The sequence below is a fragment of the Schistocerca americana genome, chromosome 3 (assembly GCF_021461395.2).
Source record: "Schistocerca americana isolate TAMUIC-IGC-003095 chromosome 3, iqSchAmer2.1, whole genome shotgun sequence".
Lineage (NCBI taxonomy): Eukaryota > Metazoa > Arthropoda > Insecta > Orthoptera > Acrididae > Schistocerca > Schistocerca americana.
The window spans coordinates 251,520,973-251,545,394 of NC_060121.1; the positions used below are offsets into that span (position 1 = coordinate 251,520,973).

General features: G+C 44.8%; 1 protein-coding gene across 1 annotated transcript in view; it reads right to left on the minus strand.

The window, feature by feature from the left end:
• The window catches only part of LOC124606266 (endothelin-converting enzyme homolog), a 630,503-nt gene that overhangs the window by 56,278 nt on the left and 549,803 nt on the right, over positions 1 to 24,422 (minus strand). The window contains exon 11 of the mRNA XM_047138244.1: positions 14,782 to 14,963. Within this exon, the coding sequence (XP_046994200.1) occupies positions 14,782 to 14,963 (182 nt within the window). The remainder of the gene's footprint in view (positions 1 to 14,781; positions 14,964 to 24,422) is intronic.

A 24,422-nucleotide genomic window follows, 5' to 3' on the forward strand; every position in this document is an offset into this window, starting at 1 on the left:
AGAAAGTATCCACCTGGACAATTAAGAAAAACTGGTGTTGGTGGGAAGGATCAATATGGCACAGGCTGTGAAGCAGTCACTGAAATGAAGGATGTCATGTCCACATAGAATGCAGCACAGTGGTTGCAGCTTAGCTTGGTTTGTATATCACATGAGTGGTTTCACAGGTAGTCCTGCCTTTGATGCGCTAGATGATGTTCATGACCGGACTGGAGTATGTGGTGGTAGGAGGATGTATGGGACGGGTCTTGCATCTAGGTCTATTACAGGGGTATGAGCCATGAGATAAGGGGTTGGAAGTGGGAGTTGTGTAAGGATGGAAGAGTATATTATGTAGGTTCGGTGGTCGACAGAACATCACTGTGGGAGGGGTTGAAGACTGGAAAGGTAAGGAATGGGAGACTCGTTTTTGTACTAGGTTGGGAGGATAATTATGTTGTGTAAAGACTTCAGTGAGACCTTCAGTATATTTTGACAGGGAACACTCGTCACTGCAGATGTGATGACCACGGGAGGCTCGGCTGTATGGAAGGAACTTCTTGGTATGGACCAGGTGGCAGCTGTTGAAGTGGATGTATTGCTGGTGTTTAGTATGTTTGTTATGGACAGAGGTACTGATGTAGTCATTTTTGAGGTGGAGGTCAAAATCTAAGAAGGTGGCCTCTCGGATTGAGTAGGACCAGGTGAAGCAAATGAGGGAAAAGTTGTTGAGGTTCTGGAGGAATGTGGGTAGGGTGTCCTCACCCTTGATCCAGATCGCAAAGATGTCATCAATGAATCTGAACCAGGTGAGGGGTTTAGGATTCTGGGTGATTAGGAAGGATTCCTCTACATGGCCCATGAATAGGTTGGCACAGGATGGTGCCATGTGGGTGCACATAGCCGTAGCTCGGATTTGTTTGTAGGTAATGCCTTCAAAGGAGAAGTAATTGTGCATGAGAATATAGATGGTCATGGCAAGCAGGAAGGAGGTTGTTGGTTTGGAAGACGTTGGGCATTGGGAAAGGTAGTGTTCAATAGCGGTAAGGGTATGGGCATTAGGAATGTTAGTGTAAAAGGAGGTGCCATCAGTAGTGACGAGCAGGGCACCGTGTGGTAAAGGGACAGGAACTGTGGACAGTTGGTGGAGGAAATGGTTGGTATTTTTTACGTAGGAGGCTAGGTTCCGAGTAATAGGTTGAAGGTGTTGGTTGGTCTATGACAGCTGAGATTCTCTCAGTGGGGGCACCGTAACCGGCCATGATGGGGCATCCTAGGTGGTTAGGTTTATGGACTTAAGGAACCATGTAGAGAGTAGGAGTGTGAGGAGTGGTAGGGGTGAGTAGAGAGATGGACTCCAGGGGGAGGTTCTGGGATGGGCCTAAGGATATGAGTAGTGATAGGAGATCCTGCTGTATTTCTGGAATGGCATCAATGTGGCAAGGCTGGTGGTGGAAGTATCTGAAAGCTGGCGGAGTCCTTCTGCCAGGTGATCCTTGTGGTTCAAAAACAACAACGGTGGAGCCTTTGTCCGCAGGTAGGATTATAAAGTCTGGATCAGTTTTTAGATGGTGGACTGCAGTTCTTTCTGTGGATGTAAGGTTACTTTGCATGTTGAGGGATTTGGAGAATGATGGTGAGGCACGGCCTGAGGTTAAGAAATTCTAGAAAGTTAAAAAGGGGTCATTTTGGGGGCAGTGGTAGTGTGTCACGGTTGGATGGAGGAGTGAACTGAGTTAGGCGGGGTTCAATATGGGTCTCTGGTTGAGACCGATTGGTAGGGTTGGTGGCAAAAAAGTGCTTCCACTGTAGGGACCGAGAGAAGGAGAGATGGTCTTTAACATGTCCTATATGACTGAATTTGGGAGTGGGGCAAAAGGTGAAGCCTTTGGAAAGGACTGATATTTCTGTGGGGCTAAGGTTTCTAGAGGAAAGGTTCATGACTTTGTTACAGGCCTGTTTATGTTCTGGACTGTGTGTTGTGGTGAGAGGGAGTTTTGTAGGGTGGGGTTAGGATCTGCAAGACAGGATTTGTCAGCTATGAGGGGACATGGGGGAGATTTGGAGGTTGTTGTAGAGGTGGTGGACAGGGCAGGAGTAGGAAGTGAGCAGGATGGAGAGCTTTTTGAGGTGGCATAGTGCATGTTGCTCAAGTTCCTGCAGGGCAAGAGTCTCAATGTGTGTTATGGGTTCCAGGAATTTGGGATTGCGTAGCAGGAGAATTTTGCGGATGGAGAAAAGGTACTGTAAGAAGGTTGGATTTTGTTGATATGGTTTTGTAGGACTATGTTGGTGAGGAATAAGATTTGGCAGAATCTAAACAGGTGGCGATAATAGTGAAAGGTAGGGTGGGAGCCAGAGATGGGTAATTTGATGGAAAGGCCATTTGGGCAGGGTTCCATGAGCCACGCAACAGTGCAGAAACAGTTTGAGAGACTGGGATCAGGGTATGGGTAAAGAAATTTTTTTGTATTGATGCACATGGAAAGTGTAATGATCCATGGTGATGAAAAAAAAAAATGCAAAAAATCAGGTAAAAATATTTCGTAAAAATACACCCAAATACATCTGAAAACTCAAGGGTACAAAAGGGGGATGATGTGGTTGGCAGGAGAGCCAACACCGTGTTACTAGAGGAGGCCAAAAGGCACGTGTTTTAGCTCACGCAGGCTGGTGTGAGGTCTGGAACAGGACAATGACATTAGAAATTAGAAAGACGGACATAGCTGGTGGAATATTTAACTTTAATCCATTAATGATGAACGTCGGTTTTGATGGTACATGATTCACAATATCAATAGTAACTGATAATGGCGCCTTGCTAGGTCGTAGCAAATGACGTAGCTGAAGGCTATGCTAAACTATCGTCTCAGCAAATCAGAACGTAAGTAGGCAGTGAACCATCACTTGCAAAGTCTGCTGTACAACTGGGGCGAGTGCTAGGAAGTCTCTCTAGACCTGCCGTGTGGCGGTGCTCGGTCTGCAATCACTGATAGTGGCGACACGCGGGTCCGACGTATACTAACGGACCGCGGCCGATTTAAAGGCTACCACCTAGCAAGTGTGGTGTCTGGCAGTGACAACACAGGGGAGACAAGAGATAATAGAGGGAAACATTCCACGTGGGAAAAATACAGGGTGGCCCAAAAAGGGTGGTCACATTTTAAATAACTATAACTCCATCAGTTTTACAAATTAATTTTATTCAATTACGTAACTAAATGCTCCCAGGCACCCAATTACAAGAACTAACCACAAAAAATCATGTACGGAAAATGACTTCCGGAAGATGGTGTCCTTCCTCGGTGATGCATTCCACAAGTCTTTCCTCGAAATTTTCCATCATTTTCACTACTGTTTCTTCTTGAATTGCCATAATTTCCGCACTAGCAGTTTCGGCACCAAAAAGCTACGTAGCATGTTAACGTAACGTTTCGAGTTCACTGTGACTGCAGCGTTGTTCTCCTCAAAAAAATAAGGACCAACAATCCCCAATCTTGAAATTCCACACCAGACTGTTACCTTAGCACTATGAAGAGGCTTTTGGTGCAATTCTCTGGGATTATCTGCTGCCCAATACCTGCAGTTTTGTTTATTGACATAGCCGTCTAAATGGAAATGGGCTTCATCTGACATAAGAAGCACAACATCATTATTAGAGTACAAAATGTCAAGCATTGATTCACAAAATCGTCTTCGCTGCTCAAAATCACGACCATACAGCTTTTGCGTAATCATAATTTTGTATGGGTGAAACTGTAACTCATGGCTTAAAATATGCTGCAACGAACTACGGCTGAGGCCTAAAGTTTGAGCACGACGCCTAGTGGAACGACGCGGGCTTTGCAGCACTGACGCTCTAACATCATCAATGTTCTGTGGAGTAACTGCCGTACGTGTACGCCCTGTAGATTTACCACTTTTGACAGACCCTGTTGTCCGGAATGCAGTCACCCAACGTGATATGGATCTGCGATCTGGAATGGGTCCATCATGCGCTACACCAAAACGTTGTCGAAACAATCGTTGCACAGTAATAAACGATTCATCATTTCTGAAAAACTGTTCCACAGCAAAAACACGATGCTCGACCGTCCACTGTGCCATCTCGTGGCAAACTGGGTGTAATGGCCGACTTGCAGACGGCCGGCAGTGGTCCCCCCTCCTCACCTTTCAATGGTACTACGCAGTTCAAATCCGACCATCCTTTTTGGGCCACCCAGTATATCTAAAAACAAAGATGATGTAACTTACCAAACAAAAGCATTGGCATGTTGATAGACACACAAACAAACACAAACACGCACAAAAAATTCAAGCTTTCGCAACCAACGGTTGCTTCGTCAGGAAAGAGGGAAGGAGAGGGAAAGACAAAAGGATATGGGTTTTAAGGGAGAGGCTAAGGAGTCATTCCAATCCCGGGAGCGGAAAGACTTACCTTACGGGGAAAAAAGGACAGGTATACACTCGTGTGCACACACACACATATCCATCCGCACATATACAGACACAAGCAGACATTTGTAAAGGCAAAGAGTTTGGGCAGAGATGTCAGTCGAGGCAGAAGTACAGAGGCAAAGATGCTGTTGAATGACAGGTGAGGTATGAGCGGCGGCAACTTGAAATTAGCCGAGGTTGAGGCCTGGTGGGTAACAGGAAGAGAGGATATACTGAAGGGCAAGTTCCCATGTCCAGAGTTCTGACAGGTTGGTGTTAGTGGGAAGTATCCAGATAACCAGGATGGTGTAACACTGTCCCAAGATGTGCTGGCTATGCACCAAGGCATGTTTAGCCACAGGGTGATCCTCATTACCAACAAACACTGTCTGCCTGTGTCCATTCATGCGAATGAACAGTTTGTTGCTGGTCATTCCCACATAGAAAGCTTCACAGTGTACGCAGGTCAGTTGGTAAATCAAGTGGGTGCTTTTACACGTGGCTCTGCCTTTGATCGTGTACACCTTCTGGGTTACAGGACTGGAGTAGGTGGTGGTGGGACGGTGCATGGGACAGGTTTTACACCGGGGGCGGTTACAAGGGTAGGAGCCAGAGGGTAGGGAAGGTGGTTTGGGGATTTCGTAAGGATGAACCAAGAGGTTACGAAGGTTAGGTGGATGGCGGAAAGACACTCTTGGTGGAGTGGGGAGGATTTCATGAAGGTTGTTGTTGTTATTGCTGTTGTGGTCATCAGTCCTGAGACTGGTTTGATGCAGCTCTCCATGCTACTCTATCCTGTGCAAGCTTCTTCATCTCCCAGTAACTACTGCAACCTACATCCTTCTGAATCTGCTTAGTGTATTCATCTCTTGGTCTCCCTCTATGATTTTTACCCTCCACGCTGCCCTCCAATACGAAATTGGTGATCCCTTGGTGGCTCAGAACATGTCCTACCAACTGATCCCTTCTTCTGGTCAAGTTGTGCCACAAACTTCTCTTCTCCCCAATCCTATTCAATACCTCCTCATTAGTTATGTGAACTACCCACCTAATCTTCAGCATTCTTCTGTAGCACCACATTTAAAAGCTTCTATTCTCTTCTTGTCCAAACTATTTATCGTCCCTGATTCACTTCCATACATGGCTACACTCCATACGAATACTTTCAGAAACGCCTTCCTGACACTTAAATCTATACTCTATGTTAACAAAATTTCTCTTCTTCAGAAACGCTTTCCTTGCCATTGCCAGTCTACATTTTGTATCCTCTCTACTTCGACCATCATCAGTTATTTTGCTTCCCAAATAGCAAAACTCCTTCACTACTTTAAGCGTATCATTTCCTAGTCTAATTCCCTCAGCATCACCCAACTTAATTCGACTACATTCCATTATCCTCGTTTTGCTTTTGTTGATGTTCATCTTATATCCTCCTTTCAAGACACTGTACATTCCATTCAACTGCTCTTCCAAGTCCTTTGCCGTCTCTGACAGAATTACAATGTCATCGGCGAACCTCAAAGTTTTTATTTCTTCTCCATGGATTTTAATACCTACTCCAAATATTTCTTTTGTCTCCTTCACTGCTTGCTCAATATACAGGTTGAACAACATTGGGGAGAGGCTACAACCCTGTCCCACTCTCTTCCCAACCACCACTTCCCTTTTGTGTCCCTTGACTCTTACAACTGCCATCTGCTTTCTGTACAAATTGTAAATAGCCTTTCGCTCCCTGTATTTTACCCCTGCCACCTTCAGAATTTGAAAGAGAGTATTCCAGTCAAGATTGTCAAAAGCTTTCTGTAAGTCTACAAATGCTAGAAACGTAGGTTTGCCTTTCCTTAATCTAGCTTCTAAGATAAGTCGTAGGGTCAGTATTGCCTCACGTGTTCCAATATTTCTACAGAATCCAAACTGATCCTCCCCGAGGTCGGCCTCTACTAGTTTTTCCATTTGTCTGTAAAGAATTCGTGTTAGTATTTTGCAGCCATGACTTATTAAACTGATAGTTCGGTAATTTTCACATCTGTCAACACCTGCTTTCTTTGGGATTGGAATTATTACATTCTTCTTGAAGTCTGAGGGTATTTCGCCTGTCTCATATATCTTGCTCACCAGATGGTAGAGTTTTGTCAGGACTGGCTCTACCAAGGCCGTCAGTAGTTCTAATGGAATGTTGTCCACTCCCGGGGCCTTGTTTCGACTCAGGTCTTTCAGTGCTCTGTCAAACTCTTCACGCAGTATCATATCTCCCATTTCATTTTCATCTACATCCTCTTCCATTTCCATAATATTGTCCTCAAGTACATCGCCCTTGTATTGACCCTCTATATACTCCTTCCACCTTTCTGCTTGGTGCACGGCCAGCACATCTTGGCACAGTGTTACACCGTCCGGGTTATCTGGATACTTCCCACTGACAGCAATCTGTCAGAACTCCAGAGATGGGAACTTGCCCTTCAGTATATCCTCTCTTCTCGTTACCCACCAGGCCTCAACCTCCGCTAATTTCAAGTTGCCGCTGCTCATACCTCATCTGTCATTCAGCAACATCTTTGTCTCTGTACTTCCACCTCGACTGACATCTCTGCCCAAACTCTTTGCCTTGACAAATGTCTGCTTGTGTCTATATATGTGCGCATGGATATGTGTGTGTGTGTGCGAGTGTATACCTGTCCTTTTTTCCCCGTAAGGTAAGTCTTTCCGCTCCCGGTATTGGAATGACTCCTTAGCCTCTCCTTTAAAACCCACTTCCTTTCGTCTTTCCCTCTCCTTCCCTCACTCCTGACAAAGCAACCGTTGGTTGCAAAAGCTTGAATTTTGTGTGTGTGTGTTTCTGTTTGTTTGTGTGTCTATCAACATGCCAACACTTTCGTTTAGTAAGTTACATCATCTTTGTTTTTAGATATATTTTTCCCACGTGGAATGCTTCCCTCTATTATACTCATATCGTTAATTTGAACCGAACAATTACGTTTGTTATTGTCACTGTTGCATTTCGAAATCTTTTCTGTCATCTTACTTTCTCTTTCTGTTTTTGCAAGTAGTTTCACTTTGTATTCACCTTCTCCTTTTTACCGTAATCTACCATAGAATTTTATCCCGCCAATATATACTCAATAATACGTAACCCACTTCCAAACCATAGCCAAAAAATTTTTTTCTGCTTTCAACATTACCGCTGCTATAAAATCCACCGTTTTCAGTTCACAAACAGTTCCTTTCACCAATTAAACAACCATTTCGGCTAGTTCTAACAACTTTCGCTTTATTTCGATTTCTGTTTTTCCCACATCACTGATCATTTTTAGCCGCTTCCCACAGGTTTTAATGTCATTACTTCTTCGTCAGACAATTGTTAGCCTCATTTTCATAATCAGCCACCACAAAACCACTCCCTTTTAATACATTTACACGCAGTTTTTCGAAATTTTCCCAAATTTCTCCATCCTTTAATGTGTTTTGGCGGCAACACAACCACCTAACCTTTGTGCACATCGTAGTTTACCAACCCAAGTTCACTACAGGGTCAACGTAGCTCAGCTTTAACCAACACTTTTTCGACATTTTTCACACCAGATCTCCGGTTGCTTTCTAGTTCACCTTTATCTCTCCCCATACGTTTTCAATTTCATTTCAGCCTCATGTTACACCTTCCATGTTCTAATACCATGTCACCCGCACAACATCCCCACAACTCACTCACCCTCCACAACCTTTCCAGCAAACCTCAACCTCCTCTCATTGCACACAGACCCAGTCTCTCCCATCTACTCAATCACCCACTTCCAGCTCCACTCCCCCAAAACCTCACAAATCTAATCAACACAATCTGGAACCACAACACCCTAATTCAGTAGTTAACCTTTCCTCGAAACCTCTCTCCCAATCCGAAACCTCTGTCTTATCCAAAGGCCTCACCTTCAGCCCTACTCCTAGATTCAACCAAACAGTCCTCGTCAAAGATTTACTGTCCTACACTCGTACTCTCTGCTGGAAATATCACTTTGCCATGAAGAAAAATAATCCTAATCCTACTCCTAATGATCCAACTCCCCAAGACACTATCCAAATTGAACCCTGCCTGGAACAGTTCCGTCCTCCGTCACAGCGGGACCCACCTCCTATTCCTCAAAATCACCCTCTCCAAACCTTCCAGGAATTTCTCACTTCCAGCCTTGCCTCTCAATCCTTCTTAAAAAACCTTAATCCTACTCCCAACATCACCACTGCTGAAGCCCAGGCTATCTGTGATCTGAAGGCAGACAGACCCATCGTCATTCTTCCAGCGGACAAGGGTTCCACGACCGTGGTACTTGATTGTCGGGAGTATGTGGCTGAGGGACTGCATCAGCTTTCAGACAACACCACATACAAAGTTTGCCAAGGTAATCCCATTCCTGATGTCCAGGCGGAGCTTCAAGGAATCCTCAGAACCTTAGGCCCCCTACAAAACCTTTCACCTGACTCCATCAACCTCCTGACCCCACTGACATCCCCGCACCTTCTACCTACTTCCTAAAATTCACAAACCCAATCATCCCGGCCTCCCCATTGTAGCTGGTTACCAAGCCTCCACAGAACGTATCTCTGCCTACGTAGATCAACACCTTCAACCCATTGCATGCAGTCTCCCATCCTTCATCAAAGACACCAACCACTTTCTCGAACGCCTGGAATCCTTACCCAATCTGTTACCCCCGGAAACCATCCTTGTAACCATTGATGCCACTTGCTTATACACAAATATTCCGCATGTCCAGGGCCTCGCTGTGATAAAGCACTTCCTTTCACGCCAATCACCTGCCACCCTACCTAAAACCTCTTTCCTCATTACCTTAGCCAGCTTCATCCTGACTCACAACTTCTTCACTTTCGAAGGCCAGACGTACCAACAATTAAAGGGAACAGCTATGGGTACCAGGATGGCCCCCTCGTATGCCAACCTATTTACGGGTCGCTTAGAGGAAGCCTTCTTGGTTACCCAGGCCTGCCAACCCAAACTTTGGTACAGATTTATTGATGACATCTTCATGATCTGGACTCACAGTGAAGAAGATCTCCAGAATTTCCTCTCCAACCTCAACTCCTTTGGTTCCATCAGATTCACCTGGACCTACTCCAAATCCCATGCCACTTTCCTTGACGTTGACCTCCATCTGTCCAATGGCCAGCTTCACACATCCGTCCACATCAAACACACCAACAAGCAACAGTACCTCCATTATGACAGCTGCCACCCATTCCACATCAAATGCTCCCTTCCCTACAGCCTAGGTCTTCGTGGCAAACGAATCTGCTCCAGTCCAGAATCCCTGAACCATTACACCAACAACCTGAAAACAGCTTTCGCATCCTGCAGCTATCCTCCCGACCTGGTACAGAAGCAAATTACCAGAGCCACTTCCTCATCCCCTCAAACCCAGAACCTCCCACAGAAGAACCCCAAAAGTGCCCCACTTGTGACAGGATACTTTCCGGGACTGGATCAGACTCTGAATGTGGCTCTCCAGCAGGGATGCGACTTCCTCAAATCCTGCCCTGAAATGAGATTCATCCTTCATGAAATCCTCCCCACTCCACCAAGAGTGTCTTTCTGCCATCCACCTAACCTTCATAACCTCTTGGTTCATACCTATGAAATCCCCAAACCACCTTCCCTACCCTCTGGCTCCTACACTTGCAACTGCCCCCAGTGTAAAACCTGTCCCATGCACCCTCCCACCACCACCTACTCCAGTCCTGTAGCCCGCAAGGTGTACACGATCAAAGGCAGAGCCACATGTGAAAGCACCCACGTGATTTACCAACTGACCTGCCTACACTGTGAAGCTTTCTATGTGGGAATGACCAGCAACAAACTGTTCATTCGCATGAATGGACACAGGCAGACAGTGTTTGTTGGTAATGAGGATCACCCTGTGGCTAAACATGCCTTGGTGCATGGCCAGCACACCTTGGCACAGTGTTACACCGTCCGGGTTATCTGGATACTTCCCACTAACAGCAATCTGTCAGAACTCTGGACATGGGAACTTGCCCTTCAGTATATCCTCTCTTCCTGTTACCCACCAGGCCTCAACCTCCGCTAATTTCAAGTTGCCGCCGCTCATACCTCACCTATCATTCAACAACATTTTTGCCTCTGTACTTCCACCTCGATTGTCATCTCTGCCCAAACTCTTTGCCTTTACAAATGTCTGCTTGTGTCTGTATATGTGCGGATGGATATGTGTGTGTGTGTGTGTGTGTGTGTGTGTGTGTGTGTGTGTGTGTGTGCGCGCGAGTGTATACCTGTCCTTTTTTCCCCCTAAGGTAAGTCTTTCCACTCCCAGGGTTGGAATGACTCCTTACGCTCTCCCTTAAAACCCACATCCTTTCGTCTTTCCCTCTCCTTCCCTCTTTCCTGACGAAGCAACTGTTGGTTGCGAAAGCTTGAATTTTGTGTGTGGTATATATATGTGGGTAGCAGGTCTAAGCGTGAATAAGTGTGAAGAAGAGAGATGGCAGATGTGACTGAATGAGGTGGAATTAGTAGGTGCGAACTGGGATGGAATGGAGATAGAGTGGGGGGTGTGGAGGGGTTCGTACGATGAGACATAAGATCATGTGGCACTGGAAAGGTGCGGGAACAGCTCGCGAAAATATCGGATATTGAAGCAGGGAAAGTGATTAACTGGAAAGCATATGATTAATTATATCGGTGGGAGTAATGTAGGACGTAAGATGCTGCACCAAAAACCCCACACAGAATACAGAACCGAAATAGACGTGTAACAGTCATGAACGTTTCCTCTAGAAGCCTTAGCCCCACAGAAATATCCGTCCTTTCCAAAGGCCCCACCTTTTGCCTCACTCCCAAATTCAATTATGTACGACTTGTTAACGACCTTCTCTCCTCTTCTCCCAGTCCCTACAGTGGAAAAACTTTTTGCCACCAACCCTTCCAATCAGAATCAACCAGAGACCCATACTGAACCATGCCTAACTCAGTTCACTCCTCCATCCAACCGTGACACACTACCACTGCCCCCAAAATGACTCCTTTTTAACTTTCCAGAATTCTTAACCTCAGTCCGTGCCTCACCATCATTTCCCAAATCCCTCAACATGCAAAGTAACCTTACATCCACAGAAAAAACTGCAGTCCACCATCTAAAAACTGATCCAGACCTTATAATCCTACCTGCGGACAAAGGATCCACCACTGTTGCTTTTGAACCACAAGGATTACCTGGCAGAAGGACTCCGCCAGCTTTCAGATACTTCCACCACCAACCTTACCACATTGATCCCATTCCAGAAATACAGCAGGGTCTCCTATCACTACTCATATCCTTAGGCCCATCCCAGAACCTCCCCCTGGAGTCCATCTCTCGACTCACCCCTACCACTCCTCACACTCCTACTCTCTACATGGTTCCTTAAGTCCATAAACCTAACCACCCAGGACGCCCCATCATGGCCGGTTACGGTGCCCCCACTGAGAGAATCTCTGCTGTCATAGAACAACCAACACCTTCAACGTATTACCCGGAACCTAGCCTCCTACATAAAAGATACCAACCATTTCCTCCACCAACTGTCCACAGTTCCTGTCCCTTTACCACACGGTGCCCTGCTCGTCACTACTGATGGCACCTCCTTTTACATCAGTACTGTTGTCCATATCAAACCTACAACCACCAGCAAAACAAATCCAAGCTACAGCTAAGTGCACCCACAGGGCATCATCCTGTGCCAACCCATTCATGGGCCATGTAGAGGAATCCTTCCTAATCACCCAGAATCCTAAACCTCTCGCCTGGTTCAGATACATTGATGACATCTTTGCGATCTGGATCAAGGGTGAGGACACCCCACCCACATTCCTGCAGAACCTCAACAACTTTCGCCCATTTGCTTCACCTGGTCCTACTCAACCCAAAAGGCCACCTTCCTAGATGTGACCTCCACCTCAAAGATGGCTACATCAGTACTGTTGTCCGTATCAAACCTACAACCACCAGCAATACCTCCACTTTGACAGTTGCCACCCATTCCATACCAAGAAGTTCCTCCCGTACAGGCTTGCCACCTGTGGTCATTGCATCTGCAGTGACAAGTGTTCCCTCTCTAAATATACTGAAGGTCTCACTGAAGTCTTCACACACCATAATTATCCTCCCAATGTTGTACAAAAAAAGTCTTCTGTGCCTTATCTTTCCAGCCTCCCACCACCTCCCAAAGTTCTACCATCCGGCCACAGAGGACCATTCCCCTTTTAACTCAGTACAACCCAGGACAGGAGCAATTAAATTACATTCTCTGTCAGGATTTCGACTACCTTTCATCGTGTCCTGAAATGCGAAATGTCCTGCCCACTGTCCTCCCCACCCCTCCCACAGTGGTATTCCACTGTCCACCAAACCTACACAATATACTCGTCCATCCTTACACATTACCCGCTCTCAACCTCTTACCTCAAGGCTCGTACCCCTGTAATAGGTGTCCCATAAATCCTCCCACCACCACCTACTCCAGTTCGGTCATGAACATCACCTATCCCAACAAAGGCAGGACTACCTGTGAAACCCGTCATGTGACTTACAAGATAAGCTGCAACTGCTGTGCTGCATTCTATTTGGGCATGGCAACCAATAAGCTGTGTGTCTGCAGGAATGCCACCAACAAACTGGGGCCAAGAAATAAGTGGACCACCCTGTTGCTGAACACACTGCTAAACATGACATCCTTCATTTCAATGAAGTTTCTCAGCCTGTGCCATATTGATCCTTCCCACCAACACCAGCTTTTCCGAACTGTGCAGGTGGGAACCTTCCCTGCAATAAATCCTACGTTCCCGTAACTCTCCTGGCCTCAACCTTCATTAGTCACTGTCCCCACTCATCCAACCCCTTCCTTGTTCCCACTTCAGCACTACACAACGGTCATTCCACCATCACACCCAGTCTTTTTACTTCTCTCCTTTTCCACTACCTTCCCCCACTCCCCGTACCCACCTCTCCCCTCCCCCTCGTTTAACCTGCAGGACTTCACTGTCTGCCACCCCCACCATTTTATCCCTCCCCCTCCCTGCCCCAACCTCTTCCTTACCCCCAACCAGTTGCCACTCCCATCATGCACCGGTGCTGCTGCTCACAGTGTCTTTTCAGTTGCCTGAGACTGCAGTCATGTGTGTGAGTTGCGTTCGCACGCACGTGCAGTTTTGTGTGTGTGTGTGTGTGTGTGTGTGTGTGTGTGTGTGTGTGTGTGTGTGTGTGTGTGTGGGCGCGCGCGCGCGTGTGTGTGTGTGTGTGCGCACATGCGTCTATGTCTATGTCTATTGTTGACAAAGGCCTTAATGCCCGAAAGCTTTATTTGTGACAGTCTTTTTGTTGTGCCTGTCTGTAACAGCATCTCTGCTATATGGTGAGTAGCCACTTTCCTTTTCATACTATTGTCACATTCCATACTGGATTTTCCATTGTTTGAAAAGTTGTTCTCATTAATCTTGAGTTCTGGGAACAGTGTGCCTCTGAAATATGTTTGCCTTTCATGCTTCAATGAACGTCTGTAAAGTTTCCAGGCATGCTGCAAAGTTTAACCCATTCAGATACCATAGCACTCTCATTCTCTCTCTCTGAATGCTGCACCACTAAGAACAACACAGATTAGGCTTTCAAAATCAGTATGCCACTGGGTGCCACAGAACTATTGGGCGCATCCAAAAATAAAGTCCTATGTAGAAATTCAAAGTTAAAGAAAGACATATTTTACTTTTAATGTGAGCTGTAGCAACTCATAATCAATTTTGAGATAGTTTACTCTAGTCGGAGCCTGCAATGACGGGACACTATCACTTCTTCTTGGCAGTAATTCAAATGATGGCAAAAAAGTTTTGGAATAGTACTTACCTTACTATTTCCACTCAGAGAAAAAACTGTAAGAGCACTATAGTCATTCTGTTTCAATGTACACACAACCAAAGTAGAATGTGGAACAAAAATTTTATTACGGTTTTATGAAGTGATTTTTCATTGCTATGTGAATGGAGCTAACAAGAGCAAACAGTGCTGGGTCATTTTAGCTTGCTGAGTAACGCTACTTATGATCCAAAAATCAATATGCATAGCATCTGTTCATACATAGATTATTGAAATAGAATTTTATTAGATGTCACCTTTCCATTTTATGTGGAAATCAAACAATATGTCTAAAAAATTTGTGCATATTGCTGAATAGAGGTCCTACAGTTGATCAGTGCTATGGGCTTCACACTAGCTTAAACAGGCTCTAGCTGCTATGAATGTTTTATGAAGCTCAACACGTACATGTTCAAAAAATTGGTACCAATTCCAAAGAGTTAGCCTTGCTGATACATACCTTTGTTCCTCAGATGGTGATACCAGAAGTTCCATCTGTTTTGACAACAAGAATTCAATTCCAAACTGAACATTTAGAAAGAAGTCTCTCTTCTGCACACGGAATGAAGAATAATACTCTTCGAGAAAACTGTCTGTTGTCACTGAAGTTGGAAATCCAAAAGCCAATGCCATTGCATTCACCTGAAACAAGTATTTGCTTGTAAAATCCCTGCAGATTAAAGTGCTTGATTCTAGATGTGAGGCAATTTAGTTGAGTAAGTAAAACAACTCAAGAAAGGCAGATTTCTGGGTTTGAATACCTAACTTACACACAGTTCTCATGTCATAAAGTTTAATTACAATCAACAGTCAACTGGGGTTAAAAAGGACTGCACAATGGAAAAGTAAGTTGTGTTAGAGTGGGAAGAGAGAACAGGGTGGCAGACAAGAGAAACAGTCTTGAACTAAGAAGTGCACTATCTCCATTACTTTTAACAGTGGTGGTGAATGATGTAAAGATGAAAATGGCAAGAGAGCTTGGAGACAGGATGACAGCAATGTTGTGTTGCTGATAATTTGATAGCATAGGGGAACAAGGATAGGAAATACAGAACAGTTAGATGTTTGGAACGAAGTTGTGCAAGAATGCAGCTTAATATGTTTCATAAAAAGCTGTGTCAGCTGGTGTTCACAAAAAGAAAATTGGAAGACCTATAATAAACATGACACTGGGTGAGCAGCAGCTGAAAATGGTGGGAAATACTGGGAAAGCATAAAGCAGAAAAATGTAACCGATGACAAAGAGCTCAGTGAACAGGCAAGGCAATTTGGTAGCTTTAGGAGAAGTGTGAGAGGAATCTTATGGAACAAAGAAGTCTCTCAGAAAAGTAGGAGCATGATAATACTAAATGTATCACATACCAATGCTGTCGTATGCTGCAGAAACCTGAGTCACGAAGACAAGGGAAAAAAGTAACACACAAGTAAGTCGGATGAAGTTCTTGAGACATTGGGTAGCAGTAACAAAAATGGAAAAGCTGATAAATTAAAGAGTTAGCAAGATAACACCAAGAAACTCTAAAAGAAAGACTTAGGACAGAAGATTAAAATGCTATGTACATGCGAAAAGAATGGATGAGACAAGGATGACTATGGAGACGCACGAGACGAAGATGGAGGGTGGGAGTGCGGGGAACGCCTAAAGAGAAGTGGCTGAAAGGAGTAAAAGAAACCATCTGGGAAAAGAGAAGAAGACTGGGCCAGAGAAGCAACAGAGTGAGCTGGTGGAAGACTAGTATAGATGGAGAGGGGAGAGGCTTGTTTTCTCTGCAGATCTTGTCAGTGGAGGAAAACTGTACAAGATGATGATGATGATGATGATGATGACAACTCAACTGCACAATGAAAGATGTATTCTGAATATTGGATGGGGAAAGGGGGACAAATATTGGATGGGGAAAGGGGGACAAATATTGGATGGGGAAAGGGGGACACGACAGGCCACAAAATCATTGCAAAAATGGCAGTTTATAGGGTGTGGCTAAGTACAGGAACTACCATGAAACAGATAACTCTGGGAGAGAGTATGGTAATTTAAAAGCAGATAGGTGGCAGCAACAACACATATGCTGTACAACAAAATCCCACCTTCAAGTTATTGAGATTGCTGTTATTAATTTGCAATGTAAACTGAAAATGTCACTGTTTCATTCATCCTTATATGCATCTTGATCCTTAATGTCACAATGAATTGAACACTGAACAATTTTTACCAAATCTAAGGCGTGATCTACATAAACCTCACAATACTGGAGAGAGTATGTTCCATCATTATTAGCAGTTTCCTGTTCTATTCCATTAACATATGGAGCAAAAGAAAAATAATTGTCTGTATGCCTTGGTACATACCATAATACCCCTTGTCTTATTCATGTGATCCACACACAATTTTTCCTTGAATATTAGGCCTGTTAATTTACCCAACAATGTTTAAAGAGAAGACTGATTTCACTTTAAACATTCTCATTTAAGTTTCCTGAGCATCTTCTCAAACACTTTCATACGGGTTGCGCTAACCTGTGATAATTGTAGCACTGTATCTCTGAATTTCTATGATGTCTGCTATTATGCTCGCTTGATACAATTCCAAACATCGGAGAAGTTCTCTGTGTTTTTTCTTGAGGATGTATCACTTTTACTCATAATCTTCTCAACAAATTAGAATATTCTTAACAACTACATGAACATCATACTCTGCTAACCATATAATCGTGGGGTGGCTAATACCACTAACTGACTTCGCCCCACCCCCATTCCCCCACATTGTTCCACTCTTGAATGGCACTTGGAAAGAATGACTGTCCATAAGCCTCTCACTTTAATTTCTCATATTTTCTTGTCATGGTCATTTCGAGTGTTTACGTGGAAGTAAGTAATATGATGTCCAACTCTTCCCAGAAAGCGCTCTCTCGAAACTTCAATACTAAACCTCTCCATGATGCACAATACCTCTCTGTATTGACTGACACTGGAGTTTGTTGAGCACCTCTGTAATTTTCACATATGCTGCTCTTCGTTCAATTCCCCCCCTTCTCTCACTCTTTCTCCTCTCAGTCCTCTTCCTGGTAAGGATCCCAGAGATGTGAACAATACTATAGAATCACTCAAACAAGCACCTTGTATGCCACTTCCTTCACGGAGGAGTTACATTTCCTTATGATTCTTCCTTTGAATCTCAGTCTGGCATCTGCTTTTTTTTTTGTGGCCATTTGACTTAATGTCATTGGATAGTTACTCATTTAATCATTTAATAGTTAATAGTTAATCATTTAATAGTAGACACTGTTTCCAGAAATTTTTTATCAATAGTGTCATTTTGCAGCAGTGGCTTTCTTCTCCTATGTATGTGCAATTTTTGTTACATTTATTTACATTCACAGTCAACCGCCAGTGCCCGCACCATACATCAATCTTCCACTGGTCATTCTGCTAATAGATACTGTCTTCTGGCATTGCTACTATCTTGCAGACAACTGTATCATCTGCGAACAGTCTTAAAGAGCATCCAACACTTTCTACTAAATCATGTATATACAACGTAAATAATAACAGTCCTATCACATTTCCTTGGGGTACTCTGGAAATCACCTTTACTTCTGCTGATTTTGTTTGATTAAGAGTGATGTGCTGAGTTCTACCTGCAACAAAATCTTGTATCCAGTCATAAATCTGGCCCAATACTCAATAAGCTCAAATTTCTTTCACCATGTGGCAATGTGGCACAGTGTCAAATGCCTTTCTGAAGTCAAGGAACATGGCGTCAACCAGAGCACCATTGTCTACAGTGCTATGAAACACAAAGAGGAACAGACTCAGCTAAGTTTGTGCAATTTATGTTTACTTTTAGAGAGGATATTTTCATTCTCAAAACATTTCATAATTATTGAGCAAAAAAAGACATTCCTTAATTCTACAATAGATCGACGTTAACAACACAGGCCTAAAATTATGCGCACCTGTCCTACAACCGTACTTGAAAATGGGAAAGACGGGCTGTTTTCCAGTTGCTAGGTACTTTTTGTTGCTCCAGCAATCTACGATAAACTGTTGCTAGAAGGGAAGCAAGTACTTTCACATAATCTTTGTAGAATCTTATAGGCATATCATCTTGTCCCTACAACTTTCCACTACTAAGTGATCGTAGTTGCTTTTCTATTTTGTGACTGGTTATCTTGATATCTGCCACCACGGTGTTTGTATGATTATTGAAAGGGGAGACTGAGTTATGATCTTCAGTGGTGATGCAATATCGGAAGACCAAATTAGTATTTTGGCCTTCTCTCTGTTATCTTCCATTTCAGTGGCAGTATGGTCACGGAGTGAATGAATGGAAGATCTTGAACTGCTTACTGATTTGATGTAAGTACTGTTCTGATTTTGTGTGACCATCTCATTTCATATCAGTTCATGACATACAAACATGTATTTGTGAGTTGTTTACAGTTAATGGCATTACTCACTCAACAGTTTATGGAGATTCTAGAGTCTATAGCTTCCCTGACATCTGTCACTGTCTTCTAGGCTGTGTCCTTGTTCCCTCCACCCCTCCAATACAGAGAGCTGAAACCACCTGAGACTGCAGATATGTGTGTGTGTGTGTGTGTGTGTGTGTGTGTGTGTGTGTCTACTGCTGACAAAGGCCTTAATGGCCGAAAGCTATAATTGTGTGAATCTTTTTGTTGTGCCTATCGCGACTCCACATCTCCGCTATATGGTGAGTAGCAACTTTCATTCTCTCTTATTGTTACATTCCATCCTGGATTTTCCATTGTTTGCTTTTTAGTTTTATTTGTGAGCTTATCACTCAAAACCATTTGGTTGGACAAATAACACGCTCTCTTGTCAAATCTTGTTTTGAATATATTCTACATACTTTCCATTCACAGGTATATTTACACCTTGATATTTAAAAGAAGAACAATGTGTAATACAAAAATTCATTGCATCTGTACCATACAGTTTCTCTCCACCCACTATCACAGTCAGTTTTCTTTGTGTTTATTTTTAAACCACACTTGTTATATTCTTAAAACAGCTCCCTCAGCATACCTTCGGCAGCTGTCACCTGGTTGTCAATGAATAGGTGAGGGTATACTGTATCATCCTCTACTGACATTTGCATTGGATACATTTTCTTCTCAATTTCTGTATATTTCTTCACATAAATATTAAACTGCAAAGGAGCCAGTGGACAACCCAGTCAAAGTCCCTTGATAGTTGGAATTCCTCTACTAAAGACATTATCCATTTTCACTGAGCTGATCCATCCGCAGTGTCAGACACCTCCTTAGTTCTATGAATGTCAATCAAACTGGTCATCCTCTTTAAATACATCTTTGTGTTATATGTTTTATGTTTGCCATTAATATTGTAATTGGATACTATCAGGTTTTTTCTCTATGTTATGGGTAGAGATTTGTGTGGATGCTGATATCACAGAAATACAGATTTTGTTGATAAATGACTTCACTGACAGATATTTCTGGGTATATCTGTGGATATCTACAATAATAATTGCTTGGTTGTTAAAAGTTAAAGGACAGTGCCAGCATAATGCTTCCCATGATTTTGTACTATTACTATACAGTCAGAGGAAATGACTCCATAACCAATGTCTGCAAATGTGGGAGCTGCCAGAAACACCTGATTACTACTCTAAGTCCACCAACACCTGTTTTTGTTATCCATATGAGTACACAGTCATATTCATTTTGGGCATTGTGAGACCTTATATTTGTGGTTGTTGCTATAAACCCTTCACCTCAAAGACAGTCTAATGCATTTTTTTTTCAATACATATCTCTTGTGTTTCTGAAAACTGACCTACTGTCTACAATGGGTTTCAACCAACTATCAGTTTCTAGTGGGCACTGTTGCTTTATAAGTAAGCTGAATTCTGGGACATTGTTGTGAATCGAATTCTACAATAAACAGAAACTAATACACTGGCTCACAGAAAAAGTGAAACACACAGAAGACATGTTCTGATGTGAATTTAGCTTCATATACTTGTACACCATCAACAAGTAAGTAAATTATTAAGGGTGACAAGCAGAACAGTCACCAGAGTGCATTAGAGCTGTTCATGTTTAATGTTGTTACCAGACCTGGCAGGGTTTATAAGAGGCATGAATAGCTTCAAATGTTCAGAGGTCACTGAGAAGAACATGGAGACATGTCACGTATTTGGAGACATGTCACATACTCATGTTACACAATGTTATCAGCACCTGAAAGAATTTGAAAGGGGGGCCACAATGTGGATTTCCATTTGGACAACTGGTCATATTGTGCAATATCCAGATTTTTGGGATATTTGGATGTGACAGAGGTTGGACTACATGGCAATGTGAGGACAGGCATACTTGTTGTCAAGCTTCTGGTCAAACACATTAACCACCACAAAGAAGGCACACCACATTGTGAACCAAACACATCGTAACCACTTCACATCTGCACCTGCTATCCACAAATAAGTCACGGACTCCCTGCCACATTCTATACCATCCTGCACCACTGGTCGGATACTAGCAGCAGACGGACTAGGGAATTATTGTCCCATTCGTAGGCTGCCAGTAACAACACAACACAAATGGCTGCATTTGGAATGGAGCCATGCCCAGCAAGAATGGACTCTTGCTGGTGTCAAATTGTATTCACTTATTAATCACGGTTCTGCACTATTCCCAATGACCATTGTCTCCAATTATGGCAGCAACCAGGGGAGAGGCTTTATTTTTCCAATGTTTTGGAGAGGCACAGTGATGTTACTCCTGGCGTCATGATGTTGGGAACAATCAGGTATGGCTTCAAGTCAGGGCTGGTGATGAACAACGGACTTCTGATTACACATTGGTACATCAGACGTCCTGTGTCCTCCTATGTTGCCTCTCATTCCATTTTCCAAGAGAAAAATGGTCATCCACACATGACACATCTCTCTTTGCACTGTTTCCATGACACTGAGGTACTCCTACAGCCAGAAAGATCTCCAAAACTGGCACCAATAGAACATTGTGGGACCAGATCAGACATGGCACCGGTATCAAGGATATTAAGGCAGTTACGACAGTTGTGGACTAGGTTGCCTCAGGAGAGGGCACATTATCTTCCTGACACCCTTCCCAAACAAATCAGTGCATGCATCCAGCTCATACTGTTCAACGGGCTTATACCTCCAAGTTCTTTCTCAGTTTGACTATTTTGTAATCACTGCGATAACATCATATACCATCTGCTCCTCCAACACCAGCAAGCCTGTTAACCACCAATCAACCAGCACTGCTCTGATCACCCAGGATCACCATGGCCTTGAAAAGCTCAACCACAATCTTCATCATGGCTGTCCTCTCACCGTACCCTGAGATGAGGAATATCTTATCCACATCACTAAAATAGTGTGCTGCCCACCCAACTCAAATATCTTTGTCCATCACTATTACAATCCTGCACCCTATCACACACCCCTGAGTTATTCCCTTGTGGGCTCATGCACCTAAGCAACACCTCTCACTGGAGTCCAGTCACAGACATTCTGCACTTTATAAAAGGCAGGGCTGTGTGTGAACACAGACCTGTTATATATGTGGGTTGTCCATAAAGTAAGGTCTCCAACAAGCTCCCATTGGGACGGAACGAGATAGCTTGAATCTGACAACAGTGCCGTGTTCCTTGCTTCCCACACTCTAGTACCTTCCGCCACAGAAGTTGAACACGGGCCAGAACAAATGGACGTGGTCAGCCCATAGAGGGCTCCGCCTCCGCGGCGGCTACTCCGCGCAGCGAGGGCGCCACCGCTACGCCACGTGCAGACAGCGGCCAATAGCCACTCCCTCCAGTTTCGTATATAGGAACCCACTCTGCCCTAGTCCAGTCAGTCTGGCACTCGCTCTGGATTTCGTTTCTATCTCGGCGGTACTGCATGCTGATCGTTGTTCGTTGTTGACACTTGCCTGGCTCTGGTTCTGAGTGGTTTTACTGTTGGTGTTTGGTGTTTAGTGTTGTGGTTTCCACAAGCCTTCATTGTTTATCTCTTCCTTGTTGTGTCGGTCATAGTGAGTTGCGGTCGGTTGTTGTCAGTAGTCGTTGGTCTGTCGTCCGACTCGTCCTTGGATTTACCCAGTGGTGTGTGCTCCACTGCCGGCGGCTTCCCTGCCTGGCGGCTCCGATCTGCAGCCCAAGGCGTTCCTGCAGTTGGTTTTGGTTACTACATTGGCGACGAGGTAAACAGAACATAGGAGTATGGAAGAGAAATTACTCACTCTCTTAGAGCAACAGCAGCAGCCCATGCAACAGCAGCAGCAGCAGCAGCAGTTGGAGGTCTTATAGACGTCAGTGCAGTTGCTCTCGGAAAGCGTCAATAAGCGGGATTCCCTCCCACCTCTTCTCCCAGGTGCCCCGCTTTCAGACATTTTCCCACGTCCGCCATCATTCCCACTGTTCAACGACGCAAAAGAGGATTGGGAAATGTACCTGCATCGTCTGAAGCAACATTTCACGGCCTTTCAGGTGTCTGATGACTCTCTGCAGCGGTTGTTGTTCTTGTCTTGCTCCACAAGTTGGCCGACCCCGTGGCTCTCTCCTTTCACGAGATCTGTCTGTTGCTAACTAACTATTATTCCCAGCGATACCACGTGGTTGCATCTCACTTGGAATTCCATCAATACCACAAGCAGCCGGGTCAGTCCTACCGTTCCTGGGTGACGGATTTGCAAGGCCTCAGCCGCAAATGCAACTTCACGTGCACCAATCAGCAGTGCAAGGCGTCATATGCAGATTCGTTAATTCAGGATGTGGTCGTTCAACTGGCGCCCGATACAGAGGTCTGTATGGCGGCGTTAAAGTTGGTCAACCCCTCGTTGGAAGACATTCTGCGTATTGCCCATTCCTTTGAAATTGCTCAGGCGGCGAACGAACGTCTCATGGCACGGCCCCAAGTGGCAGCATCGAGTCCACTTCCCGATCCACTCCTTCCTGCCGTCAATGGGGCACAGTCCCCAGGGGGCACCGCCATCGAGATTCCTTGCTGTCTGACGTCTCTATGGCGTCCGAACCACCGGTCGCCCCTCGACGTCAGCCGCGTGGCCCCCTCCCATCGTGCCCCCAGTGCTTCTCGGCCCACACTCGAGCTGACTGTCCCCATCGCTGGAAGACCTGTTCGCTCTGTGAGAAAGAAGGCCACCTTCGATCAGTCTGTCGTAGCTGCTCGACCCGCCCCCGTCCCACCCCTGCAGGCCACCAGGAAGCCGTCCATGCTTTACACGCAGTTGCCCCTCAGACCGACACATTGGCTAAAAAGTTATTCCTCACTCTACGTATCTTTAACGAGGACGTCCGTTTCCAGGTCGATACGGGGGCCACAGTTTCCTTGGTCAATCTGACGACGTATGCACGTCTCGGGTCTCCAGAATTGTCCCCACCCTCTTGGAGGTTGGTCGCCTACGACGACAGTTCCATTCCTCTCCGTGGGCAGTTTTCTGTTATGGCCATCTACAAAAACATTCCCCGACCCCTTACCCTATTTGTGGTGGACCACCCGTTGGCTTCGGACATTTTTGGACTAGATGCATTTACACAGCTTGGCTTTTCCATTCAAGACAAAGTGCAGTTTGTTTCAACTACGGTTCCATTTCAGGACCTAGACGATCTGTGCACGTCCTTTTCCTCCCTGTCTTCGGCAGACCTGGGCTGCGCTTCCGATTTCCAGGCACACATCACTTTATTGCCGACCGCACGGCCTCGCTTTTGTCGGGCTCAGCCTATTCCGGTAGCTTTGTGTGCGGCCATCAAGCAGGAACTCGATCGGCTCCAGGCTGCGGGGGTTATCGAGCCAGTACAATCGAGTGCCTGGGCAACGCCCTTAGTGGTCATCAAGAAACCCAATGGATCGCTTCGTCTTTGTGGGGATTTTGGGGCTACGGTCAACGCTCAGTCTTTGGTCGAAACTTATCCCATTCCTCGACAGGAAGACCTTCTCGCTAAACTGGCAGGTGGCGAGTACTTTTCTAAGATTGATCTGGCAGAAGCCTATCACCAATTGCCGTTGGATGAGGAATCGTAGGCCATCATTGTCATCAACACGCCTTTCGGTCTATATAAATA